Consider the following 18329-nt stretch of genomic DNA (forward strand, 5'->3'; position numbering starts at 1 on the left):
GAACACTCCTCATCCGACTAGCTCCATGGCAGAAGGTTCTTCATTAAATCAAGTTGACACACCTGTCTTACTGTGGCTTCCTACTATGTGTAGCAGTGACACTGCCCCGCTCGTACTCATCTTGCTCCTCTGCCACAGGAGAGCTCTTTGAGTAATTGAGGACAGCTCTGTGCCCTTTTCCCCACTTTGATTTTCCAGACCACATCTTCCATTGTTGGTTCTCCAGTGTTCTTCTTCTCCACTTCCTGGATCCTCTGCTCTGTATGTTCTCCATTTGGTCTTTCCTGAAAGTGTTATCTAACATCATGTACAATATGCCAGGCGCACAATTATTAGAGCAAGGGGATCATTTCCTTCATCTTAGGTGCCGTAGCTCCATCAGTACATCCTCAGATCACAATTATTTTTCTGCATTCACCCTGCAGGCTCCCATTTAATATTGTGTTGACTAAGATACCACAAATTTACACACATGCTCTACTGAATCCTGCCCTTGCCATGCCTCACACTCTGGCCTCCTATCATTTATTTTAAAGATCTAAGGGCAGGGCCTTACACTCTTTGCCAGGAAATGTCACCTTGTTACATTCAAACCATAATTCTTAGCAGCCCAGATCTTTCTGGAACCTAGTTCTGTCTCCCCAGTGCATTCTTTCTCCCTCCCAGCTTCCTGCCCCCTGCAAAGAGGCCCTTTCCTCTTTCTCTCTCCAAGTCAATGAGGACTCCTCCCTTGACTCATCTGCTCCTTGGAATGGTGAGTCTCCCCTCCCACCCCATGAGATCAATAAGGCATAATGACGTGGAACACACTGAAGCCAGAATGTTAGGCAACTAGAGCAGGAGACCATTAAATTCTAAAAGGCACAGAGGAAAGGAAGGAGACTGTAACAAAGAGTTATGACTAGTAGCCTCTGTGTAATAGGACTGTGGTGACTTTTTCACATGTTTCATTACACTCTTCATCCAACTAATATTTAATGGAAGCCTTAAATGTGGATTTTCCAAACTGTGTCTGTCGTGTATGTGTTATTTGGAAAACAAGAAAAAACAAAGTTAAAATAAAATGAAAAGAAATTAAGATTCGGGGCTGGCCAAGTGGCTCAGGTGGTTGGAGCTCCGTGCTCCTAACGCCCGAAGGCTGCGGGTTCGATTCCCAAATGGGCCAGTGCCAGATGGCTCAGTTGGTTGAAACGCAGGCTCTCAACCACGAGGTTGCCAGTTCAACTCCTCCACTCCTCAACTCCCACAAGGGATGGTGGGCTGTGCCCCCTGCAACTGACAACAGGAACTGGAGCTGAGCTGCACCCTCCACAACTAAGATTGAAAGGGCAACAACTTGACTTGGAAAAGTCCTGAAAGTACACACTGTTCCCCAAAAAAGTCTTGTTCCCCTTCCCCAATAAAATCTTTTTTTTTAATTGGGGAAGGGGTACAGGACTTTATTGGGGAACAGTGTGTACTTCCAGGACTTTTTTCCAAGTGAAGTTGTTGTCCTTTCAGTCCTAGTTGTGGAAAGTGCCGTTCAGCTTCAAGTTGTTGTCCTTTCAGTCTTAGTTGTGGAGGGCGCAGCTCAGCTCCAGGTCCAGTTGCCGGTTGCTAGTTGCAGGGGGCGCAGCCCACCATCCCTTGTGGGAGTTGAACCAGCAACCTTGTGGTTGAGAGGACGTGCTCCAGCCAACTGAGCCATCGGGGAGGCAGCTCAGCTCAAGGTGCCATGTTCAATTTTAGTTGCAGGGGGCAGAGCCCACCATCCCTTGCGGGACTCGAGGAATTGAACTGGCAACCTTGTGGTTGAGAGCCCACTGGCCCATGTGGGAATCGAACCGTCAGCCTTTGGAGTTAGGAGCATGGAGCTCTAACTGCCTGAGCCACCGGGCCGCCCCCCCCCCCAATAAAATCTTTAAAAAAAACCCACACAAGATAAAGGTAAAGAATTCAAGACTTTTTCCTTATGTGGACCGGGATGGTCTCATCAGCACTCTTTAGGAAGGGGCATTCAGGCTCTGGCTGCACTTAATTGTCTTGCCTTCTATCCGCATTTCCCCTCCTGCCCACAGGGCACAGGAAATCTCAATTACCTTGTGGGAGCCCAGGCATTCTCCCACCAACCAGAGAGGAACCTTTGGTCCAGGAAGATACGTTCCCCTGGGAAAGAAACACCAGGACCATGGGGAAGGGGGAGCAAGGGGCTTGCCTAGTTGTGCAGCTCTAAGTCCACTCTTTCACTTCAGGTAAGGAAAAAGGCCCGGCCAGAAGAATGACCCACTACCTGGACTTCCCCAGCCCGGACCTGGGATGCAGGGCTAGGACTCCCTCCTTTCGCCCTCCTGTCTGAAGGCCATAGGTAGCCTGGAAGCGTCGGGGTCCTCGGTCTTCTGTCGGGGAGACGCCTGAGGTTCCACCGCGCCGCGTGCAAGCCTTCCCAGGCTTAGCTTCCAAACCTGCCTGGGCTTTATCCTCCTCCCACCAGCAGAGGGTGCGCGCCACCCGCGAGAAAGCAGGTGCCACAGCAAGCCCCGGCTGGGAGCGGCAGGTGTGGAAGGGTGGTGGTTCCCTCCTGAAAATGAGGAGGCAGATCCAGAGAAAAGATAGCGAGATCCCGGGCTGGGGGGCGGTTTGTGAGTGAGGGTAAGATGAGGAGGGCAGTGGAGGTGGGGAAGGGGATGAAATGGGAGTGACTGAGGAAAGGTTGAGATGGTGTGAAGACGAAACAAGGTGGGATGGAGTTTGGGATGAGGTGAAGGCCAGGTGGAAGGATGGGTGACGTGGGGGAAGGTGGGTGCTGGTCTGCGTTGGGACGAAGTTAGGATGGAGTGGAGTGAGGGGGTGGGTGCAAGGCAAGGAGGGTGAGCCAGGCTGGGGTTCACTGCCGGGTTAGTGTGTGTGTGGGGGGGCGACTACAGCAGGGCGTGTCTCTCTTAGGAGCCCACCCACCAGGGACTCGTCGCTTGCCTCCGGTAGCACCCCAGCCTCTTGCCCTCATCTTCTCCAGCTCTTCCTCGGCAGGCCTTTCTGCGCAGGCCCGAGCTGGGTATCTCACCTCTCCCCCCCCCCCAATGAAAAAAGGTTCTGGTGCAACAAAGAACTGAGAGAGGAGGCAGGGGGGAATTGGGGACTTTAATGGGCCTGGAAGGGAATAGAAATACACTGAGTCATTGTCCTGCGAGAGGGTAGGGTAGGGAGGAAGAGGGACGGGCTACCTAGGTGAGTCATGGGGGGCAGTGGCCCTTACCAAGCCCGCTGAGGTGCCCAGGAGGAGAAAGTGGACTGGGCGGGGCCTCCAATATCCTGGGATCCGGGCAGCTCCGTTGGGAAGAGAAAACATGAGAAAAGACTTGGAATTCGAAAGAGAGGGGTCATGATGGAGGCAGCTTCCAGTAGCGAGGCAGAAGTGCAGGCGGAGGGGAGAAAAACACGGGAAGCCCGGGAACCCCCTTTAGGGTTCTGGAGTCTAGAAGAAGATGGAGGTTAGAGGAATTGGTTGGAGCGGGGGACACAGCCACCTTTCCCTGGGGTTTGGGAGGTGAGGCGGAGGCAAATTCACTGTTAAAGGAAGACTGAGAAGGTTTCAGGTCCCTTCCCCCGGGGCTAGGTGCAGCGGGTGGAGTCAAATCTGAGGTCAAAGGAACGGTGGCGAGGCATCGGGCCCCCTCCCCAGGACGTGGATGGGACTGAGCGAGGCTCTGGGCGTCTGGGAGAGACCGCGCAGCACCCGGCCGCCCCGTCTAGTGGTAATGGCCTCCCAAGTGCGAGGCGGCGGCAACGGCGCCAAAGGGCCCCGGCGGAGGCTGCAAGCCCGGGCTGGGGTAGAGCGCGGCAGTGGCCGCGGCGGTGGCGGCTGGGCCCGGGCCGGGCCAGTAGGAGAAGCCGGCCGGCGCGACGCCGGCGGAGGCGGCCATGAGGTTGAGTTTGGAGAGGCCGGGGAAGGGCAGCGGGGCGAGGCCGGCCGGCAGCTTGTAGAGCGCGCCGTCCTGGGCTGCGGCGGCGGCGGCGGCCGCGGCGGCGGCGTGGGCGTGCGCGGGTGGCGGCTGGCAGGCCTGCGCCAAGCCCTGGAAGTCGAAGCGGTAGGCGTAGCGCTTGCCGTGCACCTTGCTCATGATGTTCTTGTCGTAGTAGTAGCGTAGTGCGCGGCTCAGCTTGTCGTAGTTCATATTGGGTTTGCTCTTGCGCTCGCCCCAGCGCCGTGCCACCTCGTCTGGGTCCGTGAGCTTGAACTCGCCGTGGCCGCCCTCCCACGCGATGCAGCCGACGTTGGCACGGTCCGCCAGCAGCTCCAGCAGAAACTGCCACAGCTGGATCTGCCCGCTGCCTGCGGGGAGGAGGGCAGTCAGCCACAGGCGGAATGGGGGAGGCTGGAGATAAGGTGGGAAACTGACCAAGCCTGGGGCACCCGGTGTCCGGGAGGGAAAGGCTCAATCCAGCTGCGTAGCTGGGGGCAGCGGGAGCGGCTGGCCAGGGAGGGGTTGATCAGCAAGGCTGTCCTAGCCATTACCGAGATTTTCCACAATGGAAACACGGCTTCCACTTAGGAGGACTCAGCCCCCCAGATGCGTGGCTTTGTGGGGGCAGAGGGCAAAACATCAGCTCCTCTGCAAGGAGCCAGCAGCGCAGTGAGACACACCGGCTCTCTCGGAAGTAAGCAAGAACTGGATATCAGCCCCTACTGCAGCCTTGGCAGGGAGTCCCAATTCAGGACACAGCCTGCACAACCTCGCGGGGTAGCCTGCCCAGGTAAGATTAGGCGGCCACATTCCAGCGGGACCACATCCGGAGATCCAGAGAGAAGAGGCAGGCGTGCAGCAGGACCACCCTGGTCCCCGACAAGGCCCAGCCCCCAAAGACATACAGTTGGACGGCGGCCTGAGATGGGGAAGAGGTGGTAGCTGGCTTCCTTGTGGTACCACGTCATACAGGAATGAGGACAGTGGTCCTCTATGCGTGAGAGGAGGGGCAGCCTCTGAAGGTTCCCCCCCTCCAGCACGGTCTGGTGCGCTGAGCGCTGCGCTGGCGCTAAAAATGTTGGGCCTCTTTTTCGAAACAGGCGGGATTCCCAGCCTGCAAAGATGTCATTCTTTCCTGGGGGAGATGCAAAGCTCTGAGGAAAGGAGCTGAGACTCGGAAGCCGCTGTGCTTGGCTCCCTGCCTTCTCCCATCTTTGATCCACCTCCAGGCTTTTCTGCCCTCTCCAGATTCTGGGACTGGGAGCGGCAAGGAGGTTTTTCCCGGATATGCGCATGATGGGAGCAGGACACCCCAGAACTCTGGCTCCCCAGTCTTGGAGCCTCAGTCAGACAAGCAGAGAAAAATATTGACTCAATTACACCCCCTCTTTTAGAATAAAATGGATTTTCCACGAAGTTGTCTGATTATTGCTTCAAATGGAACCTGGCGAACCTGTCTTCCTTTTTCAATGACTCGCTCAGAGCCCAGATGCTGACCTCCACAGTTTCAACCCCAGTCCCTCCAATGAGCCCAGCGAGGAGCTGCCTGGTTCCAGCTAGGGAGCAGTGAGTTTAGGATCAGAAGCAAGGGAAGATTTGAGTAAAAATGTGCGGCTGGCACTGATGTGGAGCAACAGAGGCCTGGAAACCCATTCCTGTTGGGTCACGTTCCCTTTGGGATAAAGAAGTTGCCAACCTTGTTTTTACTGTAACTTGGTGAGATCTAGGGTACTAATTGGGTGAGGGGCTGTGAGGAAGCTTTGCCTGGAAGGCCAGCCAGGCTCTGCCACCAACAAGCCAAAGCCAAGGGTAATCTAGCCACCCGCAGAGAGCTGATTATGAACCTAGAAATCAACTGTAATGACCCAGCCTTCGTGGCTTGCAAAACCTGTCTGGTGCGGGTCAGTGAGGCAGATAGGTGCAGGCCCGGGCTAGTGGTGATGTGGCCTGCAGTGGCCAGGGAGTAAATCTGCAGGTCCCCTTGCCCAGCAGTGCTGAGGCCTTTCTCTCCTGCTCTCAGCAGGGAAAGGACGCCAAGCGCCTCAGCCCTGTCCCCACAGCAGGGGAAAGAGTGAGTGGGGGCCAGGATCCTCTCGCCCTGCCCTGGCCTGCAAGCCCAGCGCTGGGACTCGGAAGATGCAGGAACCCAAGGCCAAGTGAATGCCTCCTTCCCACCCCCAATCTTTCTACAACCATGTCCGGGTCCTCCGTTTCCTAGAGCCCAGCACTGCACATCGCTTTCCTCCTCTGTTCTGGTAGCGGTGGCCCCCATCCTTCTCGAATGGGTGCCCTGGCTCTCACCACTGTCCTCATCCCTGCTCTGTTCACCCAGTCTGCCAGCCAGCTCACCTTTTTGTACCGCAGGGCTCAGCGGCCCCCAACCAGGGCTCTTCCCTTCCTTGAACAGACCGTCTCCGACGGGATCTGTGGCAGAAGAAGAATATAGTCAGGCGGACCCAGGCGGAGGTTGTGGGCTTGACCCAAAGGGCCCCGGCCAAGTCTTGAGAAGCGGTGCTTAGGTTCCCGGCCCGAGGCTGGGGGCCGGAGCTGCCGGGCTCCTCCTCCCGGAGCTTGGCCCAGGCGCGCGCCGCGCGGAGCCCCTCCATAATGCCCAAGTCAGGAAACGCGTCCAGGAAAAAGGAAATCCGCTTTCCGAACGGGCCGGCGGGAGCCTTATAAAGCCGAGCGGTGTTTGCGACAGCCGAGCGGGAGCGCACGGAGCCCATCGGAGAGGAAAGGAGGGCGCCTGGAAGGCTAGGCTGGTGGGAACGCTCGGAGCACGGAGGTGAGAAGCCACGAGGGCGCAGGGGCGACGCCCCGCGGACCACGACCTCCCCACACTGCCCGCGCCACACCAAAGATCCCTGCTCCGGCTCCAGGCTCTTTCAGCCCCTGAGCTGGAGCCCTTGGTCCCCCAAGGTCCCGATCTGCTCACTTCGAGTCCTCTGGACCTCACATGTAAAGCCCCAAAGCTCTACATCTGCCTTTAACATCCTTCAATGCCCTAGATTGCTTAGTCCTTCCAGCACGCCAAGTCTCTGGGCCGCGCCCCTTCCCTTGGACCCCAGCATCCCTCTCCCATGGCTCAGCCCAGACTTCCCGCCCTGGTGCCTCCAGCCCCCGGCTGGTCCCTGGTACCTGGCAGGTACATGTTGATCAGCAGGGGCTGGGAGGCGCCGCTCTGTCTCATCGCAGCCAAGAGGCTGGGCGGTGGGAGGGGGGAATGAGAAAGGGGGGACGCGTCAGGCTTTGCGCTCCGGGGCACCGATCCCCGCCCTAGGCGACCGCGGGTGACAGGGAGATGGAGACCGCGCCAGGTCCAGCTGGGCCTGGCGGGAGGGGACTGCCCGGGTGTGGCGGGGGACGGAGGGGGTCCTGGAGCTACGCTCCCAGCCACCACGCTGCTTGGAACCCTCCGGCCCCCCGCGCGGGCAGGGGCCGCAATTTCCGTTTTAATTAAAGCGCTGCCGCCTCGGCCCCCCGGACCCCGCCCCCGCCCCTCTTATCTTCCCATCGCAATAAAGTCTCCGTCGTGCCGCGCGGCAGCCAAGCGCACCCGGCAGCCCCCCGCGCCCCGGCAGCCCGGAGACGCGCGGGGGATGGGCTTTGCGCTTTGATGGGGGTCAGGAGCGTGTTTCTTTTCCGCCTCCCTGACTCTCAGCAAACATCGATGGGGCGGAGTACCCGGCCCCACCTCGGACACTCCGGGCCACAGCCCCTTCTTCCCGTCGATGCTCGCTCCCCGCACCGCTCCACTCTCCTCCCCCTTCCTCCTCCCATCCCCACCCGGGTTGCCGTCTCCAGGCTGCGTTATCTGCATCTTCACTTTTAAATTTCCGCTTCCCTCCCTCTCGCCTGTCGCTGCGCTCCCGGGCCGGGCAGCCGTTGCTCCCTTTATCTCAGCCCCCCTCCCAGCCTTCTACCCCCTCCTCCTCTCCCACTCTCTGCTCTTCCCTAGAGACATGATCTCCTTCCCTGTCTGCCTCTTGCTTTCGCCCGATTCCAGCCTTTCCAGGGCTCCCAGGCCTCTGGGCCAGCGCTGGGGCATGTCCCCCACAAGTTCCAGCGGGTTGCCCTCCTTCCGCTTTCTAGGTCTCTCTTCCATCTAGTCTCTCCCACTCCCATCTCCCCCTCCTCCTCTCTTCCTCTCCGTCCTAATCCTCCTTTTCTCATTCATTTGTTCCCCACTGATCTGTGGCATACAGTCAGCTCATGACCCCCCTTCCCCTTCTGCCACAACTATTGCGCTCCCATCCTTCCCGCCCTCTGTCATCCCAGGCGACCTACCATTCACCCTCACCGCCACTCCCATCCTGGTTACCCCTGAACCAAACTGCAGTTGGCACCTTGTGCTAACAGGAGTGGAGGGACTAAAACAGGGTTGTGTGCTGGTCGAGGCCCCAGTGGGCGTGGGGTGGGGTGGAGTGGGGGATGGAGTGGAGGCTGAAATCCGCCCTGAAAAAAAGGGCAAAGACACTGGTTGTGTATTCGCAAAGCTGACGTAGTTCCCAGGTGGCCTGGAATCTCCGAGTACCTGGGGGCCTTCCTGACTCTAGAGAGGCCGCTGAGGAGGAACACGAGCTGAAGAAGGACGAGGCTCTGGGCCAGGAGCCCACCTGCAGCCATGCAGTACCTGGAAGTTACTCTCAGAATTGGTCATCTTTTCTCTCCCACTGCTTCAGCCCAGGAGGAGAGTAGGCCTGGGACTCCAGGGCACGTGGATTAGAGTGGGCAGGTTTCCTGCAGGATGCCTGGTCTGGGGTACCTGACTGAGGATGGCTGGAACGTCTAACTCCGTGGGTCCTGCAGGATCCCTGCTCACTTGCTGTCACTGCTGGAGCATCTGTCTTTACTGGTACAGGGTGCAAAGGAGCCGTGGAGGAGTGTGAGAGGCAGAGCCGAGGGGCAAATGAGGGATCCCAGGGCTCCAGAGGACCCTCATGGGACAGGGATGGGGGCTTCAGGATGTGGATGTGGAATCCAGTGAGAGCAAAGATGAGAGGTTGTAATGCTCCTTGGAAACCACACTCGGGGCTTCACAGGAGGCAAGGGCTTTGAGAGTGGGCTTGCCTTCTTATTGCTTCCCCAGATAGAAAACAAGGAGAAGGAGGTCAGAGCTGGGAGAGTGGGGAAGCAGCAAGGTTCACCCACTTAATGCTCTCAGCGGAAGACTGAGGCAGAAGGGAGAGGCTCTCAGAGTGAGGTTCTATCCAGACATCCCAGCTTTGAACTGGTGAAGGATCAACACCTCAGGCCCTGAGCCCCTGCCTCAATGAAGACGCAGGTGCTAACAGGGTAGGCCGGCTCCAGGAAGAGTTTGTGTGTGGGGGGAGGTGGTGAGAGTTGTCCCGACACTACCTGGGTCTTGGCTGCACCAGACAAGAATTGCCCTCCTCCATGCCCTTTGGCCTTTGTCCCAGGCAGGGCACAGGTCCCACAGGGTTTTGCAGACCATCAGCCTGCCTGGAATGGGAGGGAAAAGGTGAAAACACTCAGGCCCAGCCTGGCCTCTGCACCCCCCACCCATACTTAATTGCCAGTGTGGGGAGCAGAGTTAGACCCCTGGGTCCCAGAAAACCTACAAGGTCTGTGCTTGCAAAGGCAGCTACAAGCATTAGCTCCCCCAACTCCCTGGTTGTACAGGTGGGGTCACTGATACCTGGAGACAGACAGGGAGTGCCCTGTTCAGGGTCACACTGCCAGTTCCTGCAGCCATCTTGCTGGCTTTCTGGCAGCCACAAACCCTCCTAGAAGGAGGGCAGCTCAGCTGATGGTGGAGACCAGATATCCCTTCGCCCATTGCCTGCCCCAAAAGTAAGGAGTGGGGAGATGGGCTGCTGGACTCTGAGGCCAGTTTGTCTGAATTCAACTCTGGGTCCCCCATTTTCTAACTGTGTGATTTCTGGGGAAGTTAAGTAACCTCTGTACCTTAGTCTCTTCATCTGTAAAATGGGAATTATAGGACCTACCATACAGAATTATGCTGACTGCTCAAACATTTAGCTATTGCTATTATTAGTATCCCAGAAAGAGTCAATTAAGAATCTGTGACCAGGCTCCTCTGGGGCCCACAAAGGTTTGGGGCTCTGCTGAGGCACGAGGCTTTAAGCCACAGCTCAGGTCAGCCTCCACTTAACAGCCTGGATTTGGAGTCAGGAGCCCTGTGTTCAACTCCTGGCTTCGTCACCAATTAAATAGGTGACCTCTCTGTCAGAGGAGAGGCTTCTCCCTCTCAGAGGAGCTCGTTTCTTCACTGGTGAAGTGAATGAAGCATATGTGTTAGGAGGATCAACTGCAACAGGGGCCATGGACCCTAGACCTCCCCAAGGTGTAAAGCAGAAAGAGGAACTCATGCCCCACCTAGAGATCTGTCCCTTAGCTTCCTGACCGAATCCTGGGATCCATGGTGGGGAGGCAGGGGAAGGAGGGTCCTAGTTGGCTGCCCCAGTGCTTTTCCATAGCACCACAAGCATTTTGAGGGGTTTTTCATTGAATCCTCACAACATCCCTGTGACAGACAAGGCAGAGATCAGTAGCCCCAGTTCATAGGAGAGGGAATTGAGGCTCAAGGGTGCTATATGATTGAGTCCCAGGTGTTCTGACTCTGATCCAAGGCTCTTCCCAAGGGAACAGATACCTGCACAACTGGGCCCCTGGGGACTCCCAGATCCAAATCTCACTGTTCTCCAACATCGCCCGGCCTCCCCTGGGCAAGGGCGACAATCTGGACCACCTCTTCCCGTTGACAGGTCCACTAGGGACTTGAAAACACCAGCATCCCTGAGGCACATGGAGACTCTGCCTACGTGGGACTGAGGGTATCGCTAATTGGGCAAAAGAGGGACCTGGGAAGACACTACATTAGTGATAGGGACTCTGCTGGCTGCTGCCACACTCACCCCACTATGTTTGTGGGCTTCTGCCTCCTGCCTGGAACCCAGGCTCACTTCGATCAGTGCTTAAGGGGTGGCTTCTCCAGCTCACCCGTTGTCTGAAGAGTGAGGAAAGAGAAGGAAGAATGAAGAGGAGGTTGTTTGGGACAGCTGAAAGGAGGGGTATGCAAAGCTTGTAAATGTGGGAGCTCAAACCATGTGAGGGATTGTGATTATCCAGAAAAAGGCTCTGGAGGCTCTGCTCAGAGAGGCAGTCTCCTCCTTAGAAGGACCTGGGAGACAGTGGAACCTCCCACTAATTCTTCCTCTCACCCCCTTGCTCTTCTATAAGGTAGAAATTGTATAAAGGCTGGGAGAGGGGTACAGGCTTCCCTAGGCCAGAGAGGGAGCCAGGGTTACAATAAAGGTTGAAAATGCCCTATGGGTTAAAGAGGAACCCAACAGAGCCCCTGCATAGAGTTAAGGAGGTCCTGTCCTGAATGAGGGTGCCTGGCCCAGGGTATGTGGGGGGGTTGAAATTCAGCTTTGAGCCTTGCTGTGTCACTGTGTGCACCCCAACCAGAGGATGGCAAAGGTGCCATCTGGGCCAGCAGTACCCCTGGCCTGAGCTGATACACCTTTAACAAGGAGAACCGTGGGGCTGATTGTAGTTAACAGGATGTCCGGGGTTCTTACCAGCCCTTTCCTCTCAGCCTCATCAGAGTGTAGCCACACACATCCTAAGCCAGTTTATGCTCCATAAACAAGAGTCCTGGAACCCAAGAGGAGGGTCAGGTGGGCAGAGAAGGACCCTCAGAAGGATGAGGATGGATATCACAAAACAAGATAAGAAAGAGGCAAGAAAGGCAGGCAGGTTCAGGAGCTTTTATTGAGGGTCCTCAGGAGAGGTGCTGGGGCCATGGGGCTTATTGCTGGACTCTCCGAATGGACTGCAGCTGCCCGCTGGGGGCCTGGGGGCCGAATTTGCTGTAGGTACGGAGGTCCCCACCATGCCAGTTCTGCTCCAATAGGTACTGGTAGCCCCAGTAGCCTGGATACTGGTAGGCCATCCACCTAGACGAGTGAGGGCACAGGGGCGGTAAGTAGGCTCTGCCCCCACCCTCATGGGTGTCCTCCATCAGTAGTCCTCCTGTCCCAGCTCCAAAACCGTTGCTTAAGTTTCTCTCCCTGCCCTACACACTACTCCATGTCTTCCTATCACCTTCCTCACCTTGTGTCTTATTCCCATCCCCCATGGCCCCCTCATCCGTTTTTCAATGCCTTCTTTTACCCCCATATTGTTCCTCTAACTCTTATGCTCCTAGGACCTGCCCTTCCCTCCAAGTCTGTCTCTGCCATTGTACATTCCCTTGCCTCCAAGTCTCCCATCACCTCACTTCCCTCTGTCTTCCAGTCCCTACCAGATCTCTTTACCATGCCTCTTAGAATGCCCATCACCTTTCCTCACCCTCCTGCCTGGTCCCATTGCCAGCCTGTTCTCATCTCCCCTATTCCAGTCCTAAGACTCACGCTCCAGAGCTGACTCTGAGAGAACCCACATCCTCGTGGGCCCAACCCACAGAGGGCAGGGGTGGGTAGTCATCACTGAGTTCAAACTTGCAGCCCTGGAAGTTGTCTCCCTCAAACAATGTCACACGGCTGTCACTGTGGTTCTGCGACACAGGAAGGTAGGGGTCAGGCCCTCCAAAAAGGTATTAATGGATACATTCTCAGCCCCACTCCCCCAACTCTGCTGCCCAACACAAGTTGTGCAAACACTTTTGCTCCACAAACACTCTCAGAGTTTATTCCATTAGCTCCCTAGCAGTCCAGGACGCTGGGATGCTCAGAGATTCCCAAGCCTGGTTCATTCTATGGCTTTGGGTTAAGGTGGTAAGACTGGGGTGGGGAGGTTGTCCCAGCGACACCCCCAGGTCAGGGCTAGAAAGCATCTTGTGACACTGACCTATTTTTCAGGAGGAAAATCCGAGGTCTTGAGAGAAATCTGATTCATTAACCAAGAGAGTTTCACTAAGGTCTTCGCTGACTACACAATCTGCCCAGCACCCTGGGCAGCTTCTCACAGGGGAGGGCCCCACTAAGGGGTGTTGGACGGTAGAGTCAGACTAGACAGGTCAGGGCCTCAGTGTTGGTTGGGTCTGGGTTTCCGTAGTCCCAGGTCCTTCCCCATTCAGGGCTCCTTGGCCTCCTGGAATGGAGAAACTGGATTGAGTCAGCACCTGCTCTCTGCCCTCCAGCCCCAGCACAAAATCTAACCAGTATAGCACCTAAGTCAGCACAAATGGTAAGTGAAATCCTCCCCTTCAGTGTATTTGATTTATTAATAACCTTTCCCCTAACAGAAAGGAGAGAGAGAGAGACCCCTTCTCAGCCTTGATCCCTGGATTGAGTTCTAGTTGCATCTTCATGTTAACCCTTGTGACCTGGGGCAAGTCTTTTTGCCCCTCTGAGCCAGATTTCCACACCAGTGTATGAAGCTAACAGCAGCTACCCAGACCCCACAAGGCTGTGTGATGACAGAGGAACTTGCTCACACTTGCCAACAACTGGACGTGAGGAATTCCATGCGTGCTCAAGTCTGGCATGGTCTCAGCGCTGTCCGTGGTGCTGATACCTAGCGCCTGGTTTAGGCCCATATTCTAGATTTAAGGAGATCCCTCTGGTACCACCCATCTAGGAGTTGTGTTTATACACTCTCACACAGTGAGTGGACGACTTTTCTGAGGCTCCATGGTGTGACAAGGGCCTGGAGCTAAGAGCTAGGAGGCAAAGGAGGAGGGGGAAGGCTGTGCTCACCACACAGCGCACTGGCCGGAAAGAGGTCACTGTGGTGGCCGCCACTGCCGCTCCAGGCACTCCAGCGAGGAGAGTCACCCTTCTCCAAAATGAATTGCTGTCCCTGGAAGTCGGGGTATTCATACACCACCCAACTGGAGAAAGATAAGGGAAGCTGGGAGGCCTCTACCCCAGCTATATTCCTTCTCCCCGCCCCCCAACTCTTGGCATCCTGTGATTGAAAAGACTGAGAAACCGATCTTTTTCTCTAACCCCAGACCCTTTCCCTGACATACCCATCGCATAACAATCAATCCAGCCCCTCTAGAGGCTAAAGACCCTAAAGAGGCTGCTACCAGGGGTTTGAGGAGTCCAGGCTTCCAGCTCAGTGCCCCTAGGTTGAATGGAATTTTCCAGCTTGTGAAGATTACCAGACCAAGCGCTTCTACAACAAGGATTTAGATACCTACAAAAGTAGGTGTAGAAAGCCCCGCCCCACATCTGTGGTAGCAATCTGTGATAGCAAGAACCTGCTATAGCTCCGCGCCTCAGCTTTCCCTGAGAGCCCCAGGCTCTAGGAGACTAGGGTGGGGCTAGCGGACGAGATTTGGCTTCTTTTGTTAAACGTAGCGCAGAGCCTTTTAACTTTGTACTGAGCAAAACTTTGGAGAAGACAGAACCACACTGGGAACCACTTCTGGGTTCAAGCTGGCCCCACAGCCCCACCCCTCCACCCCCCGCAAAGAGTCGCTTCTCGCCTTCATCTCCGGCTCACGTAAGGATACATACACTCTTATGATTTATCTTGCGGCGGGTGGGGCATTTTCAGGAGGACAAGGGGTTTCGCATTTGGCGGGTCTCTCTCAGGCAGGGCTTACCGTCTGGGGAACGGAGGACTGCTGAAAGCTGAGTTCCCATGCTCGGAGCTTGAGCCAGGGGAGCCCCAAGCCCCCAAACCAGCCCATCAGCGCCGGGTCGATCACTCACGAGCCGTTTTCCACCTTGGAAGAGCGCACCCTGCGCAGGCCTCCGCGCTCACAGATGTTCGCGCAGTCACTCAGCAGCCGGCAGCGACGGCCCTGGAGGTCCTCCTCGTCCCGGAGCGTGAGACAGGCCGGCGCCAGGCCCTGCGCGGGGGCGCTGCTCATGCCGCTGCAGCAAGAAGGATGGGACAAAGTGCTCAGCGTCTCGCGAGCACTCTCCCCCCAGACCCGATCAACCGGATTAGGGTGAAGGACCCGGGAGCTGGACCTGGGCTGGTTCTCCCTCATCTCGCTCTCCCCCGCCCGGAAAAGACCCAGCCCGAGCACCCAGCATTCACCCGGTAGATGAGCGCCGTACTGACAGAAATACTGACGGAAATTGGAAAGGCTGCGCGCGACTGGAGCATGCAGGGCTTTATACTTGGCCTCGCCCCCTCCCTCGCTGGGAGGGGAGAGCTGAGTCGGCGGGCAGTCTGCAGTCTGATGTCTCCTGGGGAGCCGAGGCTTTCCCCGAAGCCGCCGATCTGGCCCCAGCCCCGGGGATTACAATAAACCGTGCTGAGGCACAAGTCCCGCGCCCGCTACAGCCGAGGCTGACTCCGCTCTTTCTTTTTTTGGGGGGGGCCTGAGCCAGGCAAGGCGCACCCGACCTCGGAGCAGAACGCGCCCTCCCTGGCCCAGACCCTCGGGGATAAAGGTAAAACTGTGCATTCCGAACTCGGGGCGCGGAAGTTCTTCCCAACATCTAAACTCCACCTTTTCTTCAGCCCTAGGTTGAGGCCTCTCTTTTGGGCCACGCTAGGGGCTCCCCGCAAGCGACTTTTCTTACACCGCTCACAGTCCTCTTTCCCCTAAATGTTCCACTGCAGTCCCCTTCCTCCCAAACTCGAGTTCCCAGACCCGGCACCACGTTCCCCTAGTTTTCTTGTATCGAGGGGCGGAGAAGGGGCGATGACCAGGACTCGCCGCAAGGAGGCGCCGAGCGCGGGGAAACGTGAACTGCCTGAGCGAGCGCGCGGATTTACCAAGCGCCTAGGAATAAATAGTAACTAAAGGAGTGGCTCGCTAGGGTAGGTAAGAAGAACGTTTCAACCTTAGCGCGGCCGGAACCGCCACGCTGCCATCTGTCAGACAGAGCTCCAGGGTCTGGGGGCTCCGGTCCCGACGTCTACTTGAGAGCTAGCAACCGATTACTGAGCGCCTAGTTCAGACCAGGCGCTCTGCTCGCAGCTTTTACACGCGTGATCTCAGCTAATTCTCGCACCGACCCAGTGAGGTAGGCGGCTATTGCCCTCAATTTCTCAGAAGAAGCTGCGGCCCAGACGGTTCCGGAATCTTGTCGAGGAGGTGGCCCAGCTGAGTTGTGAACCTGGGCTTCTATTTTAACTGTAGGTTCTAGGCTCTTGCCCCCAATCCCAGTGCCCCGTGGTCCGGGAAGGATGAGGACAGGGGGAGGGAAAGAGGAGGGGAGAGGTTTGGGGCCCCAACGGAGGTTCCAGGCAGGATAATTCCTCACAAGTTGCAGCAGAATTTCCTAACCACACAGCTGTCAGTGAGATACAAAGGCTTCTGGCAAAATTGTGAGTTTTCTTTAATGGAAGCGATATTCCAGCAGAAGTGGAGGGGTGAGTGAGAAGGGAACAAATATTTGTTGTTCCCATGAGCCAAGTGCTTTCCTCATAGGCTCAACAACAGTCCAATGAGGTAGGTTTGGGTATATAGATACGGAAACTGAGGCTTGAGGAGGTTCAGGGTCTTGTCCAAATTCACATGGCTAGTCAGTGTCAGAGCAAGATTAGAATTCCAAAGCCAGTGCTCTTGCCACCCAACGTCCTGAGACTAAAAAAGCTCACAGGCCAGATGCAGGCATCCCCACTCCTGAAAGTCTAGCCTCGCTGGCCTTCAATCCTTTCTCCCACTGCCAAGTTCATTCCCACCTCTCAGCCTTTGCACTTGCTGTTCTCATTACCTGGAGTGTCTTAGTTAACAAGATTTTGGCATGGCTGGCTCCTTTGTTACTGGTCCTGCCTTTACTGTCCATCAAGTCACGCTGTTTTCTTTATAATGTTTATCACTGTAAAGTTGACTTTCTCATCTTTTATTTATGTGCTGAGTGCCTCTTTTTATACTAGCTGTAAGCTCCATTTAAGGGGCGGGGCTGTGTCAGTCTTGTTACCTTCAAACCTAGCACAGGGCTGGACACATAGTAGGTGTTCAAAAAACTCGAATGAGTGAGTGAACAAGGTGGTCAAGTTGAGTCCAATGTCCATGGGGAGATTCTACAGTGAAAGTGCAGGGGTAATGGTTTGCCCATCTTACCAACCTCCCCACCCCTAAAGTTCTGGGATGCCGAGAACAGGTGCTGGGAGCAGCCAGAGTCTCCCTTTGGTCTCTCTTTTCTCCGGTGAAGAACTGCTCTTGAGATTCACAATGTGTATGAAAGTGAATGTTAAGAGTACAGGGCCCTAGAACACAGGGAGTAAAGCCCAAGTTAGGAGGATTTGAGTCAGAGCAGGGACAACCACAGCCAGGTTTGACTGCGGATTACTGGGAACCATGCCCAGTCCCCTGAACTCCCTACCTTAGGGGAGGTTTGGAGATACACAAAGAGGCTATAATTTCCCCAAAAGCATAAGGGGGAAACACGAACTATCGAGGGAGGCAACAGCCAGTCCTGGGCTCTTTGTGTCTTTGTGTCTTACTTGGTTTCGCAAGTCCAGACTATGGCAGCGGTCCGAGATGAGGAACCCAATCTCTCCTTACCTGCTCTTTTCTTCTCCTATCTCTATCGAGCAATTCTGAATTCAGCCACTAGGGGGCGCGGGTGGACCGCGCTGGATAGAAAGTTGGCGCCGTGAAGCGGGTGGAAGAGTTGGTGGGAGGCTGAGGCCGAGAGGGGAGGCGGGCGTCTCTGGCGAGTGCGTCAGGCTGTGCGTTTGCGATGGTCCGTGACGCGGGCGTTAGTTCCGAGGCTGGGGGAGTCTGTCAAGAGGCTGGACGCTGTGTTTGCGGCAGTCGGGGCATGCGCTGGAGGTTGGGGCTCCTCTTGGGAGGGCTGTTTCCAGTCCAGGTGTTGGTCAGAAGATTGTATTGCGCAGGAGGGGTGTATGTGTGTGTGTGTTTTCAAAGGCTTGGGGGAAGTGCTGGAAAGTAGTACAGCTGAGATCCAAATTAAAATTACGAGTCAGGCTGGGATTTGGGGTGGAGACCCTGTGTGAGAGAAGGGCCACTGCTCTGCTTCTGGTCCTAAATTCTGATCATGGCTTTGCACTACGTAACTGTGTGGCACTAGCCAGCCTCTCTCCTCCCCTGTACCTCAGTTTCCCCATCAGGAAAATGGTGTGTAGGTCCCACTGCCACCACCCTACAGTCCATGGCTTTTAGTTCCAGCTGTCCGCACCAGCTCTCTCAGAAATGGGCACACCCACCAACACCACCAATAGCCAGTTGCCCAGAAGATCTTCAGACTTCTCTCAGGTTCTCTCCATCCCCTCAAATTCCTTCCTGGCTCTGAGCCTCAAAGTCACCAAAAAAGGGAAGAATTAGCCACTGAGGGGAAGGGACGATGAAGAGGCGGGGGTGGGGGCTGTCTGGTGTGCCAGAATGGGACTCTGGGCTCCTGTCCCTTTCCTGTACTATGGACCCCCTCCCAGCTTCCTTTCTGTACCAAGCTGTTTTTTTCCAAAGGCTTGGGGGAAGTGGTTCTAGCTCCAGCCCCCCAGACTCCCCCCAGCAAC

At 56.1% G+C, this 18329-nt stretch overlaps 2 protein-coding genes across 2 annotated transcripts; both read right to left on the reverse strand.

Moving 5' to 3' along the window:
- Positions 1-3137: 3137 nt before the first annotated feature.
- On the reverse strand, positions 3138-7258 carry FEV (FEV transcription factor, ETS family member). Its single transcript, XM_019741745.2, has 3 exons — positions 7080-7258; positions 6291-6365; positions 3138-4309 (listed from the first exon to the last, which is right to left on the reverse strand). The coding sequence occupies exons 1-3, from the start codon at positions 7129-7131 to the stop codon at positions 3726-3728; spliced, it is 711 nt and encodes a 236-aa protein (XP_019597304.2). The 5' UTR covers positions 7132-7258; the 3' UTR covers positions 3138-3725.
- Positions 7259-11739: 4481 nt separating this feature from the next.
- CRYBA2 (crystallin beta A2) lies at positions 11740-14757 on the reverse strand. The gene is given in 5 exon segments (XM_019741746.2): positions 11740-11887; positions 12344-12486; positions 13631-13655; positions 13657-13764; positions 14597-14757. Coding segments are annotated over 5 exon segments (585 nt in total).
- Positions 14758-18329: the final 3572 nt, after the last annotated feature.

Source organism: Rhinolophus sinicus, linkage group LG01, assembly GCF_036562045.2.
Source record: "Rhinolophus sinicus isolate RSC01 linkage group LG01, ASM3656204v1, whole genome shotgun sequence".
NCBI classification, from domain to species: Eukaryota; Metazoa; Chordata; class Mammalia; order Chiroptera; family Rhinolophidae; genus Rhinolophus; species Rhinolophus sinicus.

What these genes read in the sequence shown, in the direction of transcription:
- FEV (XM_019741745.2), bottom strand. Translation starts at nt 7,131, where the DNA reads ATGAGACAGAGCGGCGCCTCCCAGCCCCTGCTGATCAACATGTACCTG. An exon ending in GATCAACATGTACCTGCCAG is followed by an intron (nt 6,366 to 7,079) that starts GTACCAGGGACC and finishes CTTCTGCCACAG; the next exon opens with ATCCCGTCGGAGACGGTCTG. An exon ending in GAGCCCTGCGGTACAAAAAG is followed by an intron (nt 4,310 to 6,290) that starts GTGAGCTGGCTG and finishes TCCTCCCCGCAG; the next exon opens with GCAGCGGGCAGATCCAGCTG.